Here is a 19110-nt window from a genome sequence, read left to right on the forward strand (position 1 = left end):
ATACTGAGCGTTCTATGCTGCCGTAAAACGGCATGGTTGCGCGAGTCTTCTCAGACACGGGCGGGAAGTCGCCTACGTCCCAGCAACAGCATGTCGAGACACTTCCGTTCGTCGACCACGACAGGACAACCGGCTCGGTGCATTCGTCTGTCTCGGGGCTACGAGTTTCCTCACTAGCTGCACTCGCCGGAAGAACTTTGCGAAATCATGATACACGTGGCCGCCGTGATGACATATGCTTTGGGAAACCCGTGAGCAAGCCGTGGTTCGCAACTATAAGCGCGGGCGGGCCAGTAACCTCAAAATAAAAATGATGCTGGCGAAACGTATCCTTGCGGCTTCCCTGCGCCAGCATATAACAATGCATACTTATATGGCTGTTCGTACAATACGTTGCATCCCTGGCGGCATATTGTGCGACACAAATCTTCCCTTCGTAGGAAAAAATGATAACGAAGAGCTAATGTATTAAAATTACGTTGCTGCCCGCGCACTCACGCCAGGAGAGCTAGATTCGCATAGTCCGTTGTTGCAATAGCGTTGTAAATAGGCCTCACGAGATGTCGCTACCAGCGTTTCTGCCCTCGTCTATAGGTGCCGGTATTACGTAAACTGCCACATGTATATACGAGGACAGCCAACCGCTCGCTTTTCATCTCACTTACGGTCTTCCTCGTGCAGCATCTTCCTGAGCTGCCGGAATCGAAGCAGCAGCCGCGCCGCGTCCTTCGGTCTCGGTGACCAACCCGTGGCGAAGGGGTACACCTCTTCCCATTGCCTCACTCGGTTGGTGATGTACGGCTCGCCCAGACCCTTGTTGTTCGTCGCCGTAAGAACCTGCGCGCGGAGAACGACCCAACTTCAGTTAGCCTGCGCATGCTGTGGGGGCAAGCCATTACGAAAACTCTGGATTTTACTTCGCGCATGCGGTGACCGCCCCGCATAGCTCGGGGCTGGGCGGAGAAGCTACGCACGCAGGAGCATCGTATAGGAAACGACGCGTACTCGTTGGGGCTCACTTCAATACTCTAAACGTTTGTTTTAAAAGAGATGAAGGATACGCAGAAGTGTACACGTTTACGAAAGCAAAGATAACACAAAGAAAGCACACGAGGCAAGTCCTCCTTTCCATTTGCGCGAAGCATCAGGCTTCGGTTCTGTCACAGGCGCCGGTAGCATCTCCTGCCAAAGGTAACGGAATGCCTCTCGTAAAACTTTAAGGCGTCGTGTTGCGGATCTGACAGATGCGCCGGCGGGCAGAGGAGCCCCTTTCGTCGACTCGTGTTTCTCATTAGTAAAGACCGCAAATTCAGGCAAAACGCCTATTTTTTTTTCCTGGAGTCCGTTTCGAGCCTATTTAACAAATAAGCACGAACTATTTTCCTATTTTTCCTAGAACCTATTTCGAGGTTCTCGCCTATATAAGCTTTTAAGCACCTAATAGTGATTTTTTTTTTTGTGTGTGTGTGTTTGTCCAATACACGTTCTGCTTAAATAAGCTGTTGATCAGGAGGAAACGAAGAAGCACTTAATGCGGCGATATAAACTACAATACGCGCATGGGGCGCTAGTGATGTTTTCTTTTTTCGCGTTTTTAGGTCTTTATTGATGGTCCTGAGAAACTACGATACCTCCCTGAAAAGGGGGCATCGGAGCCTCTCAGGACCGTCAATAAAGTTCCTTGTCAGTCCGTCTGTCGCGCTGTTAGCGCCTTTCTGCAAAAAAGAAAAATGCAAGTAAATCTGTTAACTTTCGGGCTCAATATACTCCGACAAGATTTCAAAGAACCTCGCCAAACTTTACGAAGAAAAATTAAAGATCGTTCGCCAGAGGGCGCCCTTGGAAGATCTCCGTCGCTTGGTGTCGGCAGCAGTGCAGCACCGCTGTTACATAAGCGAGTCCAGAGTGTAACGCAGCAAGACAAAGCCAGGCTAGGCTAGCGCTGCAGCCACTACAGCCTACGCGTCAGTTTCGTTGGCATTCACGTTCTTAACGGCAGCTGTCGCAAGTCTGCCGAGCAATGCCGAAGAAAAAGACGCCGAAAAGTGTCCTCGTCCGGCAATGTACCAGCGGCTGGCAGTGCTACTCCGTCGATGGAGAAACGGTATCTTGCCAACCATGTGGAAAGCAGGTGAGAATACAGTTGAAAGATGAACAGTAAGTTTGCGTTTGACATCAGCAATCTGAGACACGCACAGACATAAAAGCCTCCACCGGTGCTTATACGCTACTGCCAATTCGAATAACCCCTGAACCTGCGCAAGTAACGTGCATTTTGTGGACGTTTCACGGGCACTCTGATTCATTATTTTGTTATTTTTACATCCGTATTTGTCATCTTGCTTGCAACAGGACATGTGCGGGGCATTGTAGGTCGGATACAGGTATAAGCATCTCGATTTCAAAATGCACGCTTGGGTTCGCGCTGCCTGCCAACTTCGCCATTTCCTCAGCGTTTGTCAAGGGCCGCGCGGCACACAAGTAGAAGCGCAAGTGCACTAAGAAAATTCCACGTGTCCAACGCACCTGCCCAGCGCAATTCGCTCTTTTCTTCTCGCGGGTACCACGTGAAAAAAAGTGCCATATGGAGTAGCACGCGAAAACAACGTTGCATCAAGCCAACGCTCTGCACAAACAGCCGTCAACGTCGAGACAGTCGTTCTTGTCTGAAACTTTCCCTCAAGAAAAGAGAAGTGAATTCAGCGCAGATTTATGCGATGTATTAGTCGCTGCTAACACACCCTGGGCGAAGATTGAGAACAAGACATTAAAGCATTTCTTGGCAAAAATACTTGAAGCAAAATATACCATCAGAGTCCACTCTTCGCAAGCAGTACCTGCGACCAATATACGGGAGGCGTTTGAAAAAATCAGAAGAGAACTCGGTGAATAACACATATGAATTTCAGTGGACGAGACAACAGATGCGACCGGACGACTACTTGGACATATTGTAGTTGGAAAGCTGGATGCAGAACTGAAAACAACACCTTCCTTGGTATGCTCGAAACAACTAGAAAAAGACGATAGGTGGTACTATCGCCTACTTTGTGAACTAGTCCTTGGGGGTACTGTACCCCTCCGGAGCCTACGACGACCGAGTACTGCTGCTCTACACAGATGCAGCAGTTTATATGCACAAGGCTGCTGCACTTCTCAAGGTATTTAATCCAGAATTATTGCACGTCACTTGTCTTGCCCATGGGATTCATCGGGTTTGTGAAGGGCTGACAAAGTCGTTCAGTTCTGCTAACGAACAGGTGCAGGCAAGGCAGTGTTCCTGAAAGCGGCTTCGCGCGTTCGTGCCTTTAAAGAGCAGTTAGCGGATGTGCCTCTTCCACCAGAGCCCGTTGTTACCCGCCGAGGAACTTGGCTGAAGGCAGTGGACAACTACAACAAACACTTCGCTGGTGTTAAGGCTGTTATTAACAGCTTTGCATCAGAGAGAGCGTCGCCGTGAGAAGGGTCCAGACTGTTCTACATCGCGATATAATGGAATATGACTCGGCATATTCGTGTGCTCATTTTACTTTCCTAGCAGAAAGGATACATAAGCTTGGTGGGCGCCACTCTGACTCGGAGTGTTGAGCTAATTTTGGGCACCCAGGAAAGTTTCGCCACCGTCCCCAACAGACCTATTGCTGACAGGGTTATCTTGAAGCTTACATCTGTCTTGGACAGAAGTTCCGGATTTTGTGTGCTAAAAGACGTGTACAAGGTTCTGAGCGGTGAACATTCCAAGATTCCAGATGCCATTAGAGTATCCAACGTTCCGCACTACAAGTACGCTCCGCTAACTTCAGTGGACGTTGAGCGTTCTTTTTCCGCATACAAACAAGTACTGACTGAATGAAGGCACAACTTCAAGTCCGAAAACCTTGAGATAGTGCTGGTTTATTATGGCTTTCATAGCCTTTCTGACAGTGTCGAATGACTCTAGCTTTCACGCAAATATGTTCGAATGGTGACTCTTGCCCAACTTCCTTTCATGAAGAAAATAAAATTAACTTTCTCAAAGCACAGGATTTGTCTGCTGTGTTCATTAGAAGTCAAAGATTTGTCGCGAAATACGCTGCTGACGTAATTATGAATTCAGCCCACACATGCCTAAGCGATAGTATATTTAACGCCTATATATGCCTAAATCACAATTTTCAAGGCCCATTATGGGCTCCTACAACCTCGTTTTCTTTTTTTTTTTTTTGCCTAAACTTCCGGTCATTACTCATTAGTGTCCCTATAAATTCATAATGTTACGCGCAACGGCCACAAAAGTTAGAGAGAGTGAAAGAAAAAGGAGTTTGCTCACAAGGGTAAACTGAACTACGCATGACGTAGTGATCCATGCAAGCATGCCTGCAGAAATTTTCGCACCAGAGGATCCGCGAAACAAAAGCTTTCTTGCAGCCGACACGTCAGCACCAGAATGAAACAGTTCTGTGAACAACGTTTCCCTGTGGGAACACTAACACTGCACCCATAGGGGATTCAGAGAAAGTGTCCTAGCCGCAAAGATAGGCCCCTTTTACGGGACTTCCGTGTTCCAGTAACTTCTGAACTTCGATGGTCGCTTGCGCAAAAGAATCAGGGCCCGCGTTCACAAGGACCTCTTACGCTACAGTTGTTCGTAAGAGGAAATTTCAGCCAATCGTGATGCTGGATAGGTTATTAGTGAAGACGGCCGGCCAATGGCAATAAACGTCCTTACGTACGCAAAGCTTTGCCATTTAGCGCGAGTATATGACATTTACCTTGGGATCCAGGACGAAATGATGCGGCATGTCGACAAGAATGACGGTGTAGCCGTATCTAGAGGCCAGCACCAGAAACTTGGCGATCTCCCACACCATGACATTCGTGTTCCTGTTTATTATCATGGGCACGTCATTCTTCATGAAACCCTCGATTCTGAAATTAGAAATCAAGAAAGAAATGTCGCAGTTTCGCCCGAAAGGCGAAGCCTTGATTGTGATAGCAAATTGTTAGACATCTATACGAAGTGAGCCGTTCTATCGGCCGCATAAACTGCCGTAAACAATAGTTTCTTAACTAAATTAATAAGCACGTTGCAAACGCGCTCACAGGCGAACATGAACACGATGACCGCGGACACTCGCTGACAACGCTGACGTGATGAAGAGCGACAGAAGCGGCGAGTGAATTCCTCTTTGTGCTGTCTCTCGCTTCAATATGAACTAGGCTCACGAGAACACAGGGCATGCGAAGCCATCACCAATCTCAGGCCGCCTAGCCTTCGAACCCACAGCAGATTACCTCCAAGATATGGCGGCCGCGCTCAGCCGCCGCAGCCGAAGTAGAAGAGGAGAGGCGCAGTAGCCCTTACCCCCGCCCCTCTCTCAGCAAGCGTACACCTCCTCGTCCCCACTCTTGCACGAGTGGGAAGATGCGCATGCTCCCTCCCTACCTTCCTCCCATGCGCGCACGGGAAGACGACGCGACATCAAACCAACATCCTTCTCGGCTATCCCTCGCAAGCTTTCCCTCACACCTACAACACGTGACGCACGGTCGCGACGTTATCGCACTACGATTTCATACCGAGCCTCACGGCGACGACGACGGTAGAAATTCGCATGTAGTGTCCATATAATAGCTATCGTAATAAATATACGCGCCGGATGCGGAACTTGCGAACGCTGAGGTTCACGAAATCTCCAGAAATTTGCAGTTTCGCAGAAAAGTGCGGAACTACCCACACCCGCATGGACTCCTGTATCTTTTGGTGAGCTATGTTACGTTTATCTTTTCATCCAGAATCACGATGCGTCGGTCGGCCGAAAGCTACCTTACCCCACGCCCAGGACAATGGAAAGGAGGTGTAAAAGCGCGCCGGATTGGCGAAGAGAACAGTGGGGTGAGCAGTAACGGCGAGAGGAGGCATGCACCGCTGGGATTGGTGCGTTGAGAGAGAGGGGGCGCGGCTGGGCTGCGTGTTTTGAATTCCACCATTGCAACCACACGCGAGGGTGAAGTGAGCGGGCAAGATGGAAGCTCAGCATCTCTAATTACAAGAGCAGAGCAGCAGCCACCGGAGCCTGCTGCTGCACAAAGACAATGCGCGCTTGCCGTTTTACGTCCCCATTAAAGCCATCCGACCTGAAGGTACCTTTTTTTTTTTACATTATGGGAGCCTGCATTTTTTAGAGTTTAGCGAATCTCCCAATTGGTGCCGAAACCCGGGACAACGACGACAGTCAGGACCAACGCTGGCCAGGACCGCTACGACTATTCCGACGGTTCATGCCAACGCGAAGCTCTCTCCAGGAAGATATTTCTGAAAAGGAAACTGCGACGCAGGAATATGCTACGAGCGAAGCTATCACCTCCCTGGACGAAGCCGGGAACTTGAGCTCGGGGATCGACTGCGCGGTTTTCTTAGAGAGGACCGAGTGCCTATTCCAGTACATCCAGAACCTCGATGGATAAATCTGCACAGACACTTCCAACAATCTCGTTGAGCAAAACACTTTCGACATGACGATATTCAGAGACAAGGAGGTCCAGGTTAGGACACAGCTTCGCTACCCTTCCAGAGAAGAGTCAAGCGGTGAGCCCCAATGAACCTTTGCAGCAGTGTCAACTGCCGCTAGCACGGCGCCTTCCGGAATAACGAAGTTACCGAAGCTTGAGCTCGCAAAGTTTGACGGAGATGCCGAGACAGGCTTAAATTTTGGAGCAAATTTGGGTCTGCCGTGCAATGAACCGCGAGCTAAGTGACGCCGAAAAGTTAATTACTTGACGAGTCTCCTCGGAGGACAGGGTGATTGATTGATTGATTGATTGATTGATTGATTGATTGATTGATTGATTGATTGATAATGACAGGGTGATTGATAAAGACCCGACTGATATCTTGCGCGAAAGGTTTGGCGACACGTCGATTCTTGCGCATGATCATTTAAGAGCGCTCATTGGCCTGCAGCCTGACTTGCCGTCATCCAGCTGTCCGTGGCTTCGAAAGCCATACGACGACGTCCAGATTTGTTTCAGGAACCGCAAGGCTTTTGGAACAAGTCACTTGAGCATACTGCTCTATGCTACGCGAAATTCTTCTGCTGACGCTCCTACTAGACATGGTTCTCCGCTAACACTAGTAGTCGAAGACAACGGCTAATTCAACAGATCCATCCGTCGTCGATCAGCATGAACAGAACCTCCAGGAGCTGATGACCTCCTTTGGATAGGAGCTTGAATGTCGCGAAGCCGTGGGATCGATTCGCGAAAGCACGAAACACCAGAACACCCGAGCAATCAAGGACGCTCGTCAAACACCAATTGGCATCTTGCGCAGCAGTTCTCCTTGGTGCTGCGAGTGCACGGCAAAAAAAAAAAAAAAGATGAAAAACAAAAGGCCAGGCTAAGAACGCAGGGACGCTGCTTTCGATATATGACGCCAGGACACCTTGAAAAGTAGCGTGTGAGACGCGTGGTTTGCAAACATTACACACGTTGTCCCGTGTCTTCTATGAGCGCGCTTAACACACACAGCGCCCGAGAAACACGTCACTATGGCAACCTACTATCAAGACGACCGGAACACTGGTTCTACTTCAGACGCCCACGATAAAAATATGCGGACTGGGCAGCTCTGCTGCCACAAGAGTTCTTCCAGACAGAGGAAGCCAGATAAGTTTCCTCACGAAAAACACATGCATAAGGCTTCGAAGTAATCGAGAAATAATCGCTGACGGTAGGAGCTTTTGGAGGCAAACAGTTCCACGAGACTATGAAAGAAACGTTTGCTCTCTCCTCCATAGTTCAGACGGCGAGACTGCAGGTTAATTGAAGCTTTAGAAACTTAATCAATGTGCAGTTAACCGATTCTTTCAATAGACCAGCTAGGTGATCATCGACGCCGTGCGACGCAGTTCAATCGACGTGAACTCCATTACGTGTTAAGTGAACTCGTTGTTGGGCTAGTTGGCAACTCATATGGTAAAACAAATTACAGCGCAAAAAACAAACCCGCATGTCTTAGGGGTCTCTTAGAGGTGATTGCGTATGTGGGTGGGCGCATGTACGCGGGCGGGTGTGTTTTTTGCGCTCTAATTGTTTTGCCATGATGTGTGGTGACCCCGGAGACTGTAGCACCATCGCCATCATTAAAGGGTCAGATTGAATGAAACATTGGATCTGGGAGAGTAAAGACGATTGAGTCCGATATGAAAACCATTGAGGTAAGTCTCGGCTGGACAGTTCTGCGTACAAAAAGAACACACGAATTTTTAAGTGCTCTAGTGTCGTCATTCCATACTCTTTCACGGATGGCTTGAACACGTGAAAGTGGATAACGAATGACATGACTGTCACCAAGAAGTTTTTGGATCCAGCAATTGGTGGTTATACTCCACCGTATCGCTAGCCTCTTCAGACACTTCGAAAGTCCTTGGCTTGTGCTGGGACCTCACTGAAAAATAATTCTGCTTCAAACCTCAGCCGGTGCGTTTGACAAGACAGCAGACCACAAAACGAGTTACTCTTCAAACCATCGCCAAGATGTTCAACCCACTAGGATTTCTGATCCCGTTCATCATAGCGGCAAAGGTCCTTCTCCAAGACATATCGAAAATATATCTCGATTTGGACGATGAGCTGCCTGAAAATTTCCAGCAAGTTTGGACCCATGATGATGCGCTGACCTTGACACGGTAAGAGCACTCGTCATTCGTCAGGTCATGATTTAGAAAGGCGCATAGTCAGAATGACATTGCGCATTTTTGTCGATGTCAGCCGATATATGCGGTAGACGGCGCGCTTAGAAATGTACGCGGCAGTGTACCGTTGTGAACGACTACGCAAGATTTTCTGGTAATGAAACGCGCTGACTTTTATGATCTCATCTTATATCGCCCTTCAAAGTCATTTTTCATTTTGCGCAAAATGCGCAACAACGTTTCCATTTACTTGAAACACGCGTAAACTGTCATTCAACGGAGGATTCACAGTCCCTATTTCGGCACTTTCTCTGGGCTTTTTGTGTATGTTTCACCTGCGTTCCGCCTGCTCTGTTAATACTGTTGTACCAGTTATCAATACCGCGTTCTCTGTGAATTCTGCACTGGTTTAAAAAAGTACATTCTTGTACAACGAAAGTAAAGTAGCAAGTTAATGCGTACTCGGCATCGCCAATTGATGCTCACTCTACAGATACCTTTATTTATTTATTCGTTGTGAAGTGACGACAGTTTATGAAGTCAATTAGGCAAGCTAGGTCACCGTGAGAGACAGTACGTCAGTAGGGTCATCAGTTGATCCAGACGAGAACATTTCCATCGCCCTAGCAATGTTACGCGCACGACAGCGGTGTCACAAAGTTGGAACTATTTCACGAGCTAAAATCATTAGGTAGTTAGATTTCAGGTAACAGTGACCCCTGCATTGCATCAAGCTAACAATACCCCAATGAAGAGCGATATGAAACTACAATAGCCGCCTTTCAACTCAGTGTTATGACGTCCTGCGTCTAGAGAACGGCGTGTCACACATGATCTTCGTACAATAGCATATTTTAAATTTCCTCTTGTGGCAGCGAATCAAAGTACAAAAGCCCACGATTTACTTGGGAGGCAAAATTAATTCACCGTAATGCCATCAGAACCCCATAATAAAAGAACATCTGTGGTCGGGCAACCATTAAGCGACAATCGTGCAATTATCGCAATTAACATGATGAGGTTATCGTAATAGAGAGCGTGTGACGCGACAAGATATGAGTGCACGCTTACGACTCTTCTTTTTTTTTTAATTGCTGAGAGGTGTTCACATCACCCCGTTCATGTTTCGTGGTATCGCAAAGATTGCGGAATTATCAACACATCGTGGCAATTAACTAAACCGCGTTATTGACGCTTCGCTGTTAGCACTTTATTCATTTAATTAAAACAAGGTCAAATGATTTTCGTGATGTTCTCGAAACACGAAGCTATAATAAAATTGACATGATTGTGGCGATCGGAGGGTGCGACAATCCCACATCGCGCGCTCGACACAGATTCACTGATTTTACTACAGAGCAAAGACGACAGTGCAACGCTGAACGATTTTGTAAACTCGCAGACCAGCATTTAGGGCTGTGCTAGTCATGGAAGAACCACACGCACATGTAGACACGTGGTGCCTAGGACTCCACGCCCACGGCCGGTCTCTAGGGGAGCGCGCGCTTTCCTTCTGTGTGTGTAGTGATTATTAGGTGAAGGGAAGAGAGAAGTGCAGTGCCGTAACTGTCTCTCAAAGGAGGACACCTCAACAGCACTGCACAGGGTAGGGGAAGTGGGGAGAAAAAGATTAGAGAGAATGAAAGAGGGCGGAAAAAAAAAAGACAAGAGGGTTGAAAAAGAAGAAGAAGCAATGCGGGGCTTATAGCCGCGCTCTAACTTTCCTTCTTACGGCCTTCGCATTCGCCGCGGAAGCAATGGAGTTTTTCTCCAAGAGTTACGCCTTTCGCCGCCGCCAGGGGCGCGACGACCCTACTGCTAGTTTAACTGCTAGAGACCGCTCTCTGCCCGCGTGCTTCTGCGGCGGCGGGCGGTGATCGCCTGGTTTCGTGCTGTTTTTCCGCTGCTTCTTGTTCAACGATTCACCGAAACGAAAGAAAACAAAAAGCAAATTATTTATCTACATGTCAGCCAATAAGTTCACACGTGAACGGAGTTTTCATAGAAAAATTTGAACCATAGAAACATCAAAGGTCCAATCACTCTCGTTCCTGAAAGGTATGACAGGGAAATGGCAGATGTTGTGGTCTGAAATGCCGAAGGTCGTATTTCGGTCAATTTCTTGCATGTCTCATAGTCCATGCCAAAGTTAAGTGCTGGTAGAGAATTTAGTTAATGCGAAGGTTAACGGAATGGTTTATGGGGGTTTAACGTCCCAAAGCGACTCGGGCTATGAGGGACGCCAATGTGAAGGGCTCTGGAAATTTCGACCACCTGGCGTTCTTCAACGTGCACAGACACTGCACAGTACACGGGCCTCTAGAATTTCGCCTTCATAGAAATGGCTCAGTAGCTTAGCACTCCAACCACTGAGCCATCGCGGCGGATTCATATAAGTTTCCATGCCGCCATATTCATTGCTTTCTTTTTCTCGCCACATTGTCAGGAATAGGGGGTATCGTCTCCTGACTCGGCTACCTGACGACGCCATTGTCGCCGCTGCTTCCGCGAACGGCATTCCTCGCAGCTGCGTGTCGAATTGTCTCGAATTCCGACTTATCCGCCTTTACGCTGGTTTTCTAAGAATCCTCCCAAGGTCCCAATTCGCCGATCTTAACAATGTGCAGAAAAGCCTGCCAACTTGACTTCCCTCTTATGTGCGAAGTGCTAACGTCACCGTTGGTCTGCGCTTGCTTTTTTTTTTTTTTCCGAGCCTCGCATATTTCTCTCTTGGACGGGGAGTGCTCTCATCGCACTGTGTGTCGGCAGGCAGCATGGCCTTTAGTGTTGTGAGTGCTAGTGCACGTTTCTACCCGTTTCTTCCACGGATTAAGTTATTTGCTGTGCGACGGTGTTTATTGCCCGCCGTTGATCATCCAACGCGGCGATGGTGTACTGCTGCGTACCGCTTTGCAAGTCGCAGTTGGGTAAGACTCAGGGCGTTTCTTTTCATCAATTCCCGAGTGATTCAGAACTGTTTGCAAAGTGGCTCAAACACATCTCCAGAGAAAATTTCGTCTTCAACGACAAGTCGGCATCGAGTGTGGTTTGCAGCCGGCATTTCCTCGCGAGTGACTACGTTTCAGGGTGCCGCATCAGAAAGCTTTTGCCTGGTGCTGTGCCAACCGTGTTCGATGAGTACCCGTGCTACCTGGTGCCCAGTGTGAAAAAGCCTCGCAAGAAGCCCGCAGACAGAACCTGTGTACCTGGTCGAAAGCCGCATAAGCGCAAAGCGGAATCAGGTCGCTTCAGGTCGCTTATAATTCTACACACTAGTTAAAACCCGTCAGTAGGCAAACTGAAGAGGCTGATAGATTTGTTTCTCTCCAAATTTAACGGGTAGAAAGTGTTGACGTGAGTGTACCAAAGCCTCATGCGACCATGCAGTCATACTGAAGAAGAGCACGCGATGACGCGCGGTAGTTATTCTGTTGTTTATAACTATTAGCTGTCAAATCGAAGAGGCTGATTGCGCGGTCTTTGCATACTGTATAGGGGTGAAATATCAGGACCTGACGGTTAGCACTCACGCGGGACGGACTTGGAGCGGGCGCGCGTTCTCCTTCCGCGTGAACGGCGGTCGCAGCGGCGGAGCAGTGGGGCAGTGGCGACCCCACCGCGGTGCGGTGGGAGGCGGAAACAGACCCCATTGCGAACGCCGTAAGAAGAGAAGCGCGCGCACCCCTCGAGACCGGCCGTGCCACGCCATCCGCGGTTCACCTATTGCCCGCCAGGCGGCGACTCTGCTCGATATCGCGAGCAGAGAGGCTGAGATAATCTCATGCGTGGCGGCAATGAAAAAAAAAAAAAAAAAAAAACCCTGCTATGAGTATTTAATGAAGAGGAAAAAAACGAAATCAAGAAAGAAACAATTTATGATAACTCAAAGGGAAGCTTATTACTTTTCGAAGCAAGATCAGGATGCCTTAGAACATGCACTTATAAAGTGAGCTACGAGAAGAAAGAAGAAGCACGTGCATGCTTGTTGCGGTAAAGCTAGAGGAATGATGAAGCATGTTTTATTAGAACGTGAAGATATCTGCCCAGCGGTCGATTTAGGCACCTCTTGCCTCTTTGAATCCCTTGGGTTCAGCGAGAGCAGGGGGAAAGTAAACATGTCCGGAGAAGAGATTGGTAAAATGCATTTGGAAGATTGGTGGAAGAAAAGTAGGGAAACGACGAACAACGGATGCGCGCAAAAATAAAGTTCACATTAGGGGTTCAGAAAGTTTGGTTAAGGGTGGTTCATCGTGTTCTTTTTTTTTTTCCTTTTTCTTTTTTTTCTTTGTTCACATAGGTAGGACATTAGGCAATATAATAACAAGAGCTTATTGGCGCAACCCACCGCCCCGTTCCAATCCAAAGGGGACGCTCATAGCATCCATCCATCCATCCAGCGACCAATAACCACAGTGTAAGATAGATCTTACACCGTGGCTACAACTCTCCAATGGCAACTTCGTAGAGGCACGCTCGTGACGTGGCGTCGCAACAAATTAGATTTTTGGTGCCATTTCCTGCTACAGACGCCAGACGCTGGCTTTTTCGCTCAATGAGTTACCATTTGACGTTTTCGTATTAAAAAATCAATTCCGCACCAAGACAGCGCCCGGTTGGGCAGTAGAAGTAAGAACAAATCCCGCGCCTATCAGCGCAGCCGGTTTCCCGTGCTAGCCAGCGTTCAAACTGCGCGCGCTCAAAACCGAAACAGGATATGCGGTTCAGTTGTTGAAACCGGCCGCTTGATACGCTACAGTCCACTGGGCCGCTGGGCTCTATGGGAGTGTCCCCGCTCGTACTGAAATTGTTTCTCTCTGGTTTCGCGGTCAAGCTGACTGTGTCGCTCGCTTATCTGGGAGACGGGCTTATCGAAAATGCGATACGAAAGTTGCCGCGCATAGCTGAGCACATGAAATGTAAGCGGAGCGGACCGCGTAAACGACGCTCAGCAAAAAGTGTTTACTGCAGTTCCATGCAACCGTCTATATACACAACTAGACAGCACTCTCCTTCTCTCGGTACAATATAATACTCGTAGACAACCGAACAAGAGACGGAAAGATGGAGGCTTGAAGTGGTTTACCCTGGTCGAACAAGGAATGTCGCTGGCAGTAACAAGAGGACCCGTTTTCTTCAATATAGAATTAAAGAGAAGTGGCCCCTTGTCGAAACGTTGGCACTAGCGACATTCCTTGTTTGACCACTGTAGAACACTTCGTAGACCGCCGGTAACCACTGCGTGTTGCAACATATTGCATTTTTAAATCCTTTTACAGTAGTTTTACATGGCTTGCGCGAATACGATAGCTCTTTTCCCTTGTGTCATACATTAACGAACTATAGCAATGAATAAAATTAATTAAATGAACGAACGAAAGAACGAAGGAACGGCCTAAGGAATGGGAGAACTGGGTTCGCACGGCAGCCTCGGAAGCCAAGGCACCTGCGCACGCGCGTACTCACTTGCTGAGGCAGAGGTCGTGCGACTCGCGTATGCTGACGGTGCTCCTCTCGGGCGCCACGGGCGAGCTGAACAGCTTGTCGGACCAGTAGGCGCGGCAGCCCGGGTACAGCTCTTCCAGCTCCGCGGCCACGATGTTCTTGCCCGAACCGGGCGGGCCGCGCACCAGGACAAACAGGCGGCCGTGGGTGCGCATGAAGCGCATCGTCGGCTCGTGCTTGAGGCACGGCGCCTCCACGCGGTCCAGGAGCTGCGTGGTGTCCGTCGGACAGTCGGCGGCCCCGTCACCCGCCGCAGCTGCCCGCGCGTTGGGGGGCCACGGACGGAGAAAAAATTAGAACTGAGGTTAAACAGCGCGAATAAAACAAGGACACCTCGGTTCTAAATATGAACTAGCCCTCATCAAGATCTTACTAATGGAGAAAAATTCAACGCTATACATGCGGCGGTGCTTGGTACACTATTACGCCAGGGGTGGCCAAACGGCGGCTCCTCGCAGGTCCAAGTAGCGGTTTGCGACTCTCTGGCATCTGTAGCGCCGCCCACCTCCCTCGTATTTCTGCCTCTAAAGACCAGCTTCCTTTATGTTCTAGAAGAGACTACGCTCCCCCCCCCCCCCCCTCCCACACTTCTCTCTACACCAAACACACACAGGCAACCAAAATATCCAGGTGCTTGCTTCACGAACGGGGAAACACGATGCATAGGCACAGTGGGCAATCGGTGCATGAGTAGCGTTCACTGTGACCACCGGACTTGGTGTAGGAAAAAAAAAAAAAATGCCACGCCCCCATTTTTACGGCAGCTCTTAAGTAAAAAGGTTCTTTTTTTTTATGGCTCTCTGCACATGCCTGTCTGGCCACAACTGGTATACGTATTTCCGACGGGGCAACAGCCAACCGACATAGAAGGAAAAAAAAAAGAAACTATAGGGATTTCCAGCTCTGCCAATTACCGCATCAAACTGACCCTGGTTATTCGTAGGGCATTCTGGGCAAAGATTTACCCCTGTTGAGCCTAATCTCGACTGTGAACCGACTGGCACCCTTGAGGACCTTTGAAGGTGTAAATTGTTATACGATGCAGTCCTCCATAACGCGCTCGCGCGCTATGCGTTCAGCTGACGAGCGATGTGCGCGCATCAGTATGACAGCGTTTCTGACAGGGAAGTAACGAGTGGAGTGAACCGAGGGAGTTTGCGCAAGATTGATGACGATTACTGTTGGGATACAAACCTCAAGGAGTGTAAAACGCTGTTTCTTCTTTTTTTTTTCTTGAGGGCTGGGGAAGGGGTTATGCATGTGCGTAGGGATTATACGATCCATATATTCGCATAAAGCGGTGAATGGATGGGTATAGTTTGTTATTTCATGTAATCTAGAGCTTGACAAATATTCGTCCAGTCGGGGACAGTGTATGAGACGGGACACTGGCCACATAAATGTAAGTGTAAAAGAAACAAAAGACCTTTCGGCTCTCGTACGGGAGCCTTGTTCACAAAAATTGGTTACGGGAGTCGGGACGTCTTTTTTTTTTTCTTTCAAATTTTCATGCCTGTGATCGCTGTGCGTTTTACTGCGCATTTAACATTTAATTGCGCCGATTCTCGCGGACAACTAAAATCGGGTCAACGGCGTTCTCGCCGGCTTTGCGCTTGAAGTATAACTTGACTAGAAAGATAAACTGCGTTCACTCGGGGCCCTTGCGACAACTTAGTAAATTAAAGAGAACCCGGCAGACAGAGTCCTTTTTTGTTTCATTTTCCGTCAACTGGATGCCCTTCCTTTATTCTTCTTGCTTGCACTCTTATAGCGCGAGAACATCAGAGCCTCAACGAAGAATATTCTGAAGATGCGGTAATAATGTCAGAATCGAGACAGCTAAAAAAAAAAAGAAAAACAGACTTGAAAACGAGAACGAGAAGCGCACAGCACACGTCACACCATCTATTTAGCGCTACTGTTAATCATGTCTCAATTATTAAATACGCCCAAACTAGGCCAACTTTCTTTCTCTAATCAGGATTATTTCACTGTTGCGCAGGAAGAGGACATCACCACATAAATAATCCGCTTTCCTTGCACCGCTACCGTAATGCTACCCCTAGTTATTCAGACTGAGTTACAGCACATCGCAGGCTCGCTTGGTGGTTTCGAGTTCGTCTTCTCGCGGGTCAACTGACTCCTGTCCAGAACCAGCGCCTCCTATATTATTTTTCGGTGCCATCCGACCGTTCACCACCCTCTCCTATCGTCCTTTCCTACTCTCCCCTGTCGGCTAGCATTCTCGCCTACTTTACGGTCGTGGGGGAGAGTACCATCTGGGTGGCGCCTAGGGTGTATTCTAGTACACTCTAGTGGCGCCTCACGACGCAAGTCAGGGGAACACTGACAGACGCGTCGTAACCTGACAGACCACTTCTCCACCAGAACTGCAGCGCCGCGTGTTCCGGCAGCGGCGCGTGGTCACGCAAGCAGTCGGACCTAGTCGTACCTTTAGTCGTACCATCTGGGTAGCGTCGCATCGCGGCAACTCACTGAACTAAGCCGCACCAACCACGGTCTACGAGATCAACCCCGCGCGCTGGGGTAATCTCGGAGGCCATGCACCAACGGCTCCTAATGGGGGGCGAGCGATTGCAGTGGCATCGAAAAAAAAAAAAAAAATAGAGGAGGCGATGCCAGAACAGCCCGCATTGCAGAGTGAATGGCGCTGCAGCGGAAACTTGAGCTGTTATTGCACAACTCTCTCGCAAGTGCGGAACCGACGCCGCGGTGGCCAAACGCGCCGGATGTAGATCAACGCATCGGTCACTGATCCTGCCCACGAAGCGTCTAGCACGGTGGACGCATACGTCCGGTGCTGGTTTACGAGCAATCATTTTGACCTGCTTCTGCGCAGTTTTATGCACTGGTACTAAACGAGGAAATGATGGATTCCTCAACGATCAAGTGGTTCACGATACTATAGTGACGGAAATCCTCGCCCCCTACACACACACATACATAAAAACGCACGCAAGCAGACCTCAAGCGATGCACAATACGACACAACATCGCTGTTGCTACTCTACGAATTATACCGATCGAGTGAAGAGGCGGATGGCTGACTTAGCTAACCAATCAGTTTTATAGAATTCTCACTATTATCTGGAGACTGTCGATGGGCTCGGTCGCGTATGTCGCTTGAAGATGTTAAAAAGCAGAACATATCAGAAAAACGTAAATGCCAGAGAGCCGCTGTCGGAAATGGGCAGTTGGCTTCTAGTTTTTGCGATAGGGTCTATCTGCTATAATCTGTTTTTCAGCTTAGCGGTATTTTTATCGTACGCATTTTCTCTCCCCAATGTTATTACATATCTACACATCGCTATGTCTTTTGTTATCAATGATCAGTGAAAACCTACACTAAATTAGAGTGCACTGTATCGCTTTCCTTTGTTCCGAGCTGTAGTATGTATGTTTTCGTCGTCGATTCATCATTCTGTTATCAGACATTTCAGCGTAGCAACGGGCAGGTCGCGCATGCCGCGCGGTGTGAACATCGGTACTTGCTTGAGTTGCTCCTTGGTTGACAGTCATGGTCGGTCGCACCACCTCTGTCAAACGCCAGTGTGAATGCGCCGAACAGCTTTGCAGTAAAATGCAAAATAAACGCTGCCTGCTTACGATTCTACATATAACAACACAGATGATCACTTATAAGTACACCGCTCTCTCTCTCTCTCTCTCTCTTGAGTTCTCTAGACGCAGCTAGAAGGCTCTCTAAATTGTCTGCAAACCCCGTTTCGTCACTACTCAACGTCATTTCGTCACGTTAAAATATGCGAATAACACGATTAAAATAAAGGAACGGCGTTGACATAGTTTCGAATTTACCGCCTCCCTGTTTCGTACTGTTACCGGCAAAACAAAAGGTGACCCGCAAGCCACGCACACTAGCAGATATCAGTCATCATTTACGCTTCGACACAGTTAGGCGTAACGCACAGGCTGCGCCGTTTCATTTTTTTTCAGCGAGGAATTTGACTCACCTTCCATGCTTCGTACCTGCGGCCGATGCAGCTGGGTGTTTACAGGTTGTTGACAACGTGCGTCACTGGTTTCAGTACCTGCGTTCGGAATCGTACGGGCGACTTATAAGGGCACCGTAAAAGAGAAGCGAAGCGCCAACAACAACGAGATTCCTCGATCACTGTACTTCTGTGTTCTTTAGCTCGTGCAGACGAAAACGAAACAACTGAACACGAGACCAGCGAGCCTGAAATGCAACCCTATCAACTGATCGCACCGACCGTCCCGTACTGGCGAGCACAGAGGAAAGTCGCACCACTTATCAAAAAATACTGGGGTGTGCGGCTCGCCGCGAAATGCTGTCGCTATGAAAATTTGAGCGCTGTCATCGCATGCGCCTTCACAATTCAAGTGAAATAATTTAGTTGAGTAAAACAATTTGGAAAACTAATGGAAAAGCAGTCACTAAGAAAGCATACATGAAATGGGGCACCTAACTGATACAACTCCAGCCAAGTTGAGCGAACGCCATTCTCCCGTTAATACACCGCGTGTGGAAAAATTGTGCGAGGGCGCTGCAAGCGAGCCGCGCTTCCCGGCTTATTGAACGTAATTTCGTTGTGGGCGCTGAGACTGATTAGGCGCGTACGCTCCTATAATTTTGCTTTATTTCGACTGTAATCTTATACTCACACATTTTTACTACGTATAGTTACTTGAGGCATGGGTTATACAACACGACATTTTCAATTTTGCTGTTCTTGTCAAGTGCCTCGTGAGCTAGGGAGCGCGGGTTCGTTGCGTGGACGCTGGCGCATGCCGTTCTTCTCGCAGAAAGTCTGTGCTGTAAACTTTTTGTGTGTGTGTGGTTTTACTTGCTCTGGTGCGCCCGCGACTCTTGTCAGCCAGTACCAATTGTAGTTTTCGCCAGGTGAACTGCTATATTTAATATTGTTTTCTT

The 19110-nt window shown here is 48.6% G+C and overlaps 1 protein-coding gene across 2 annotated transcripts in view; it reads right to left on the reverse strand.

The window, feature by feature from the left end:
• Window positions 1–18451, reverse strand: part of LOC126545961 (2',3'-cyclic-nucleotide 3'-phosphodiesterase-like) — a 28636-nt gene extending 10185 nt beyond the window's left edge. Inside the window, exons 1-5 of one of the 2 annotated variants that reach the window (XM_055062484.2) lie at window positions 18337–18446; window positions 18170–18247; window positions 14139–14433; window positions 4752–4908; window positions 666–837 (exon numbers count right to left, since the gene is read on the reverse strand). In XM_055062484.2, coding sequence (XP_054918459.2) covers window positions 666–837; window positions 4752–4908; window positions 14139–14433; window positions 18170–18176 — 631 coding nt within the window. In that variant the 5' untranslated portion in view covers window positions 18177–18247; window positions 18337–18446. Of the gene's footprint in view, window positions 1–665; window positions 838–4751; window positions 4909–14138; window positions 14434–18169 lie in introns of both variants that reach the window. The other variant, XM_072287190.1, reaches the window with a different exon arrangement.
• Between the last annotated feature and the right edge of the window lie 659 nt (window positions 18452–19110).

Source organism: Dermacentor andersoni, chromosome 3 (assembly GCF_023375885.2).
Source record: "Dermacentor andersoni chromosome 3, qqDerAnde1_hic_scaffold, whole genome shotgun sequence".
NCBI classification, from domain to species: Eukaryota; Metazoa; Arthropoda; class Arachnida; order Ixodida; family Ixodidae; genus Dermacentor; species Dermacentor andersoni.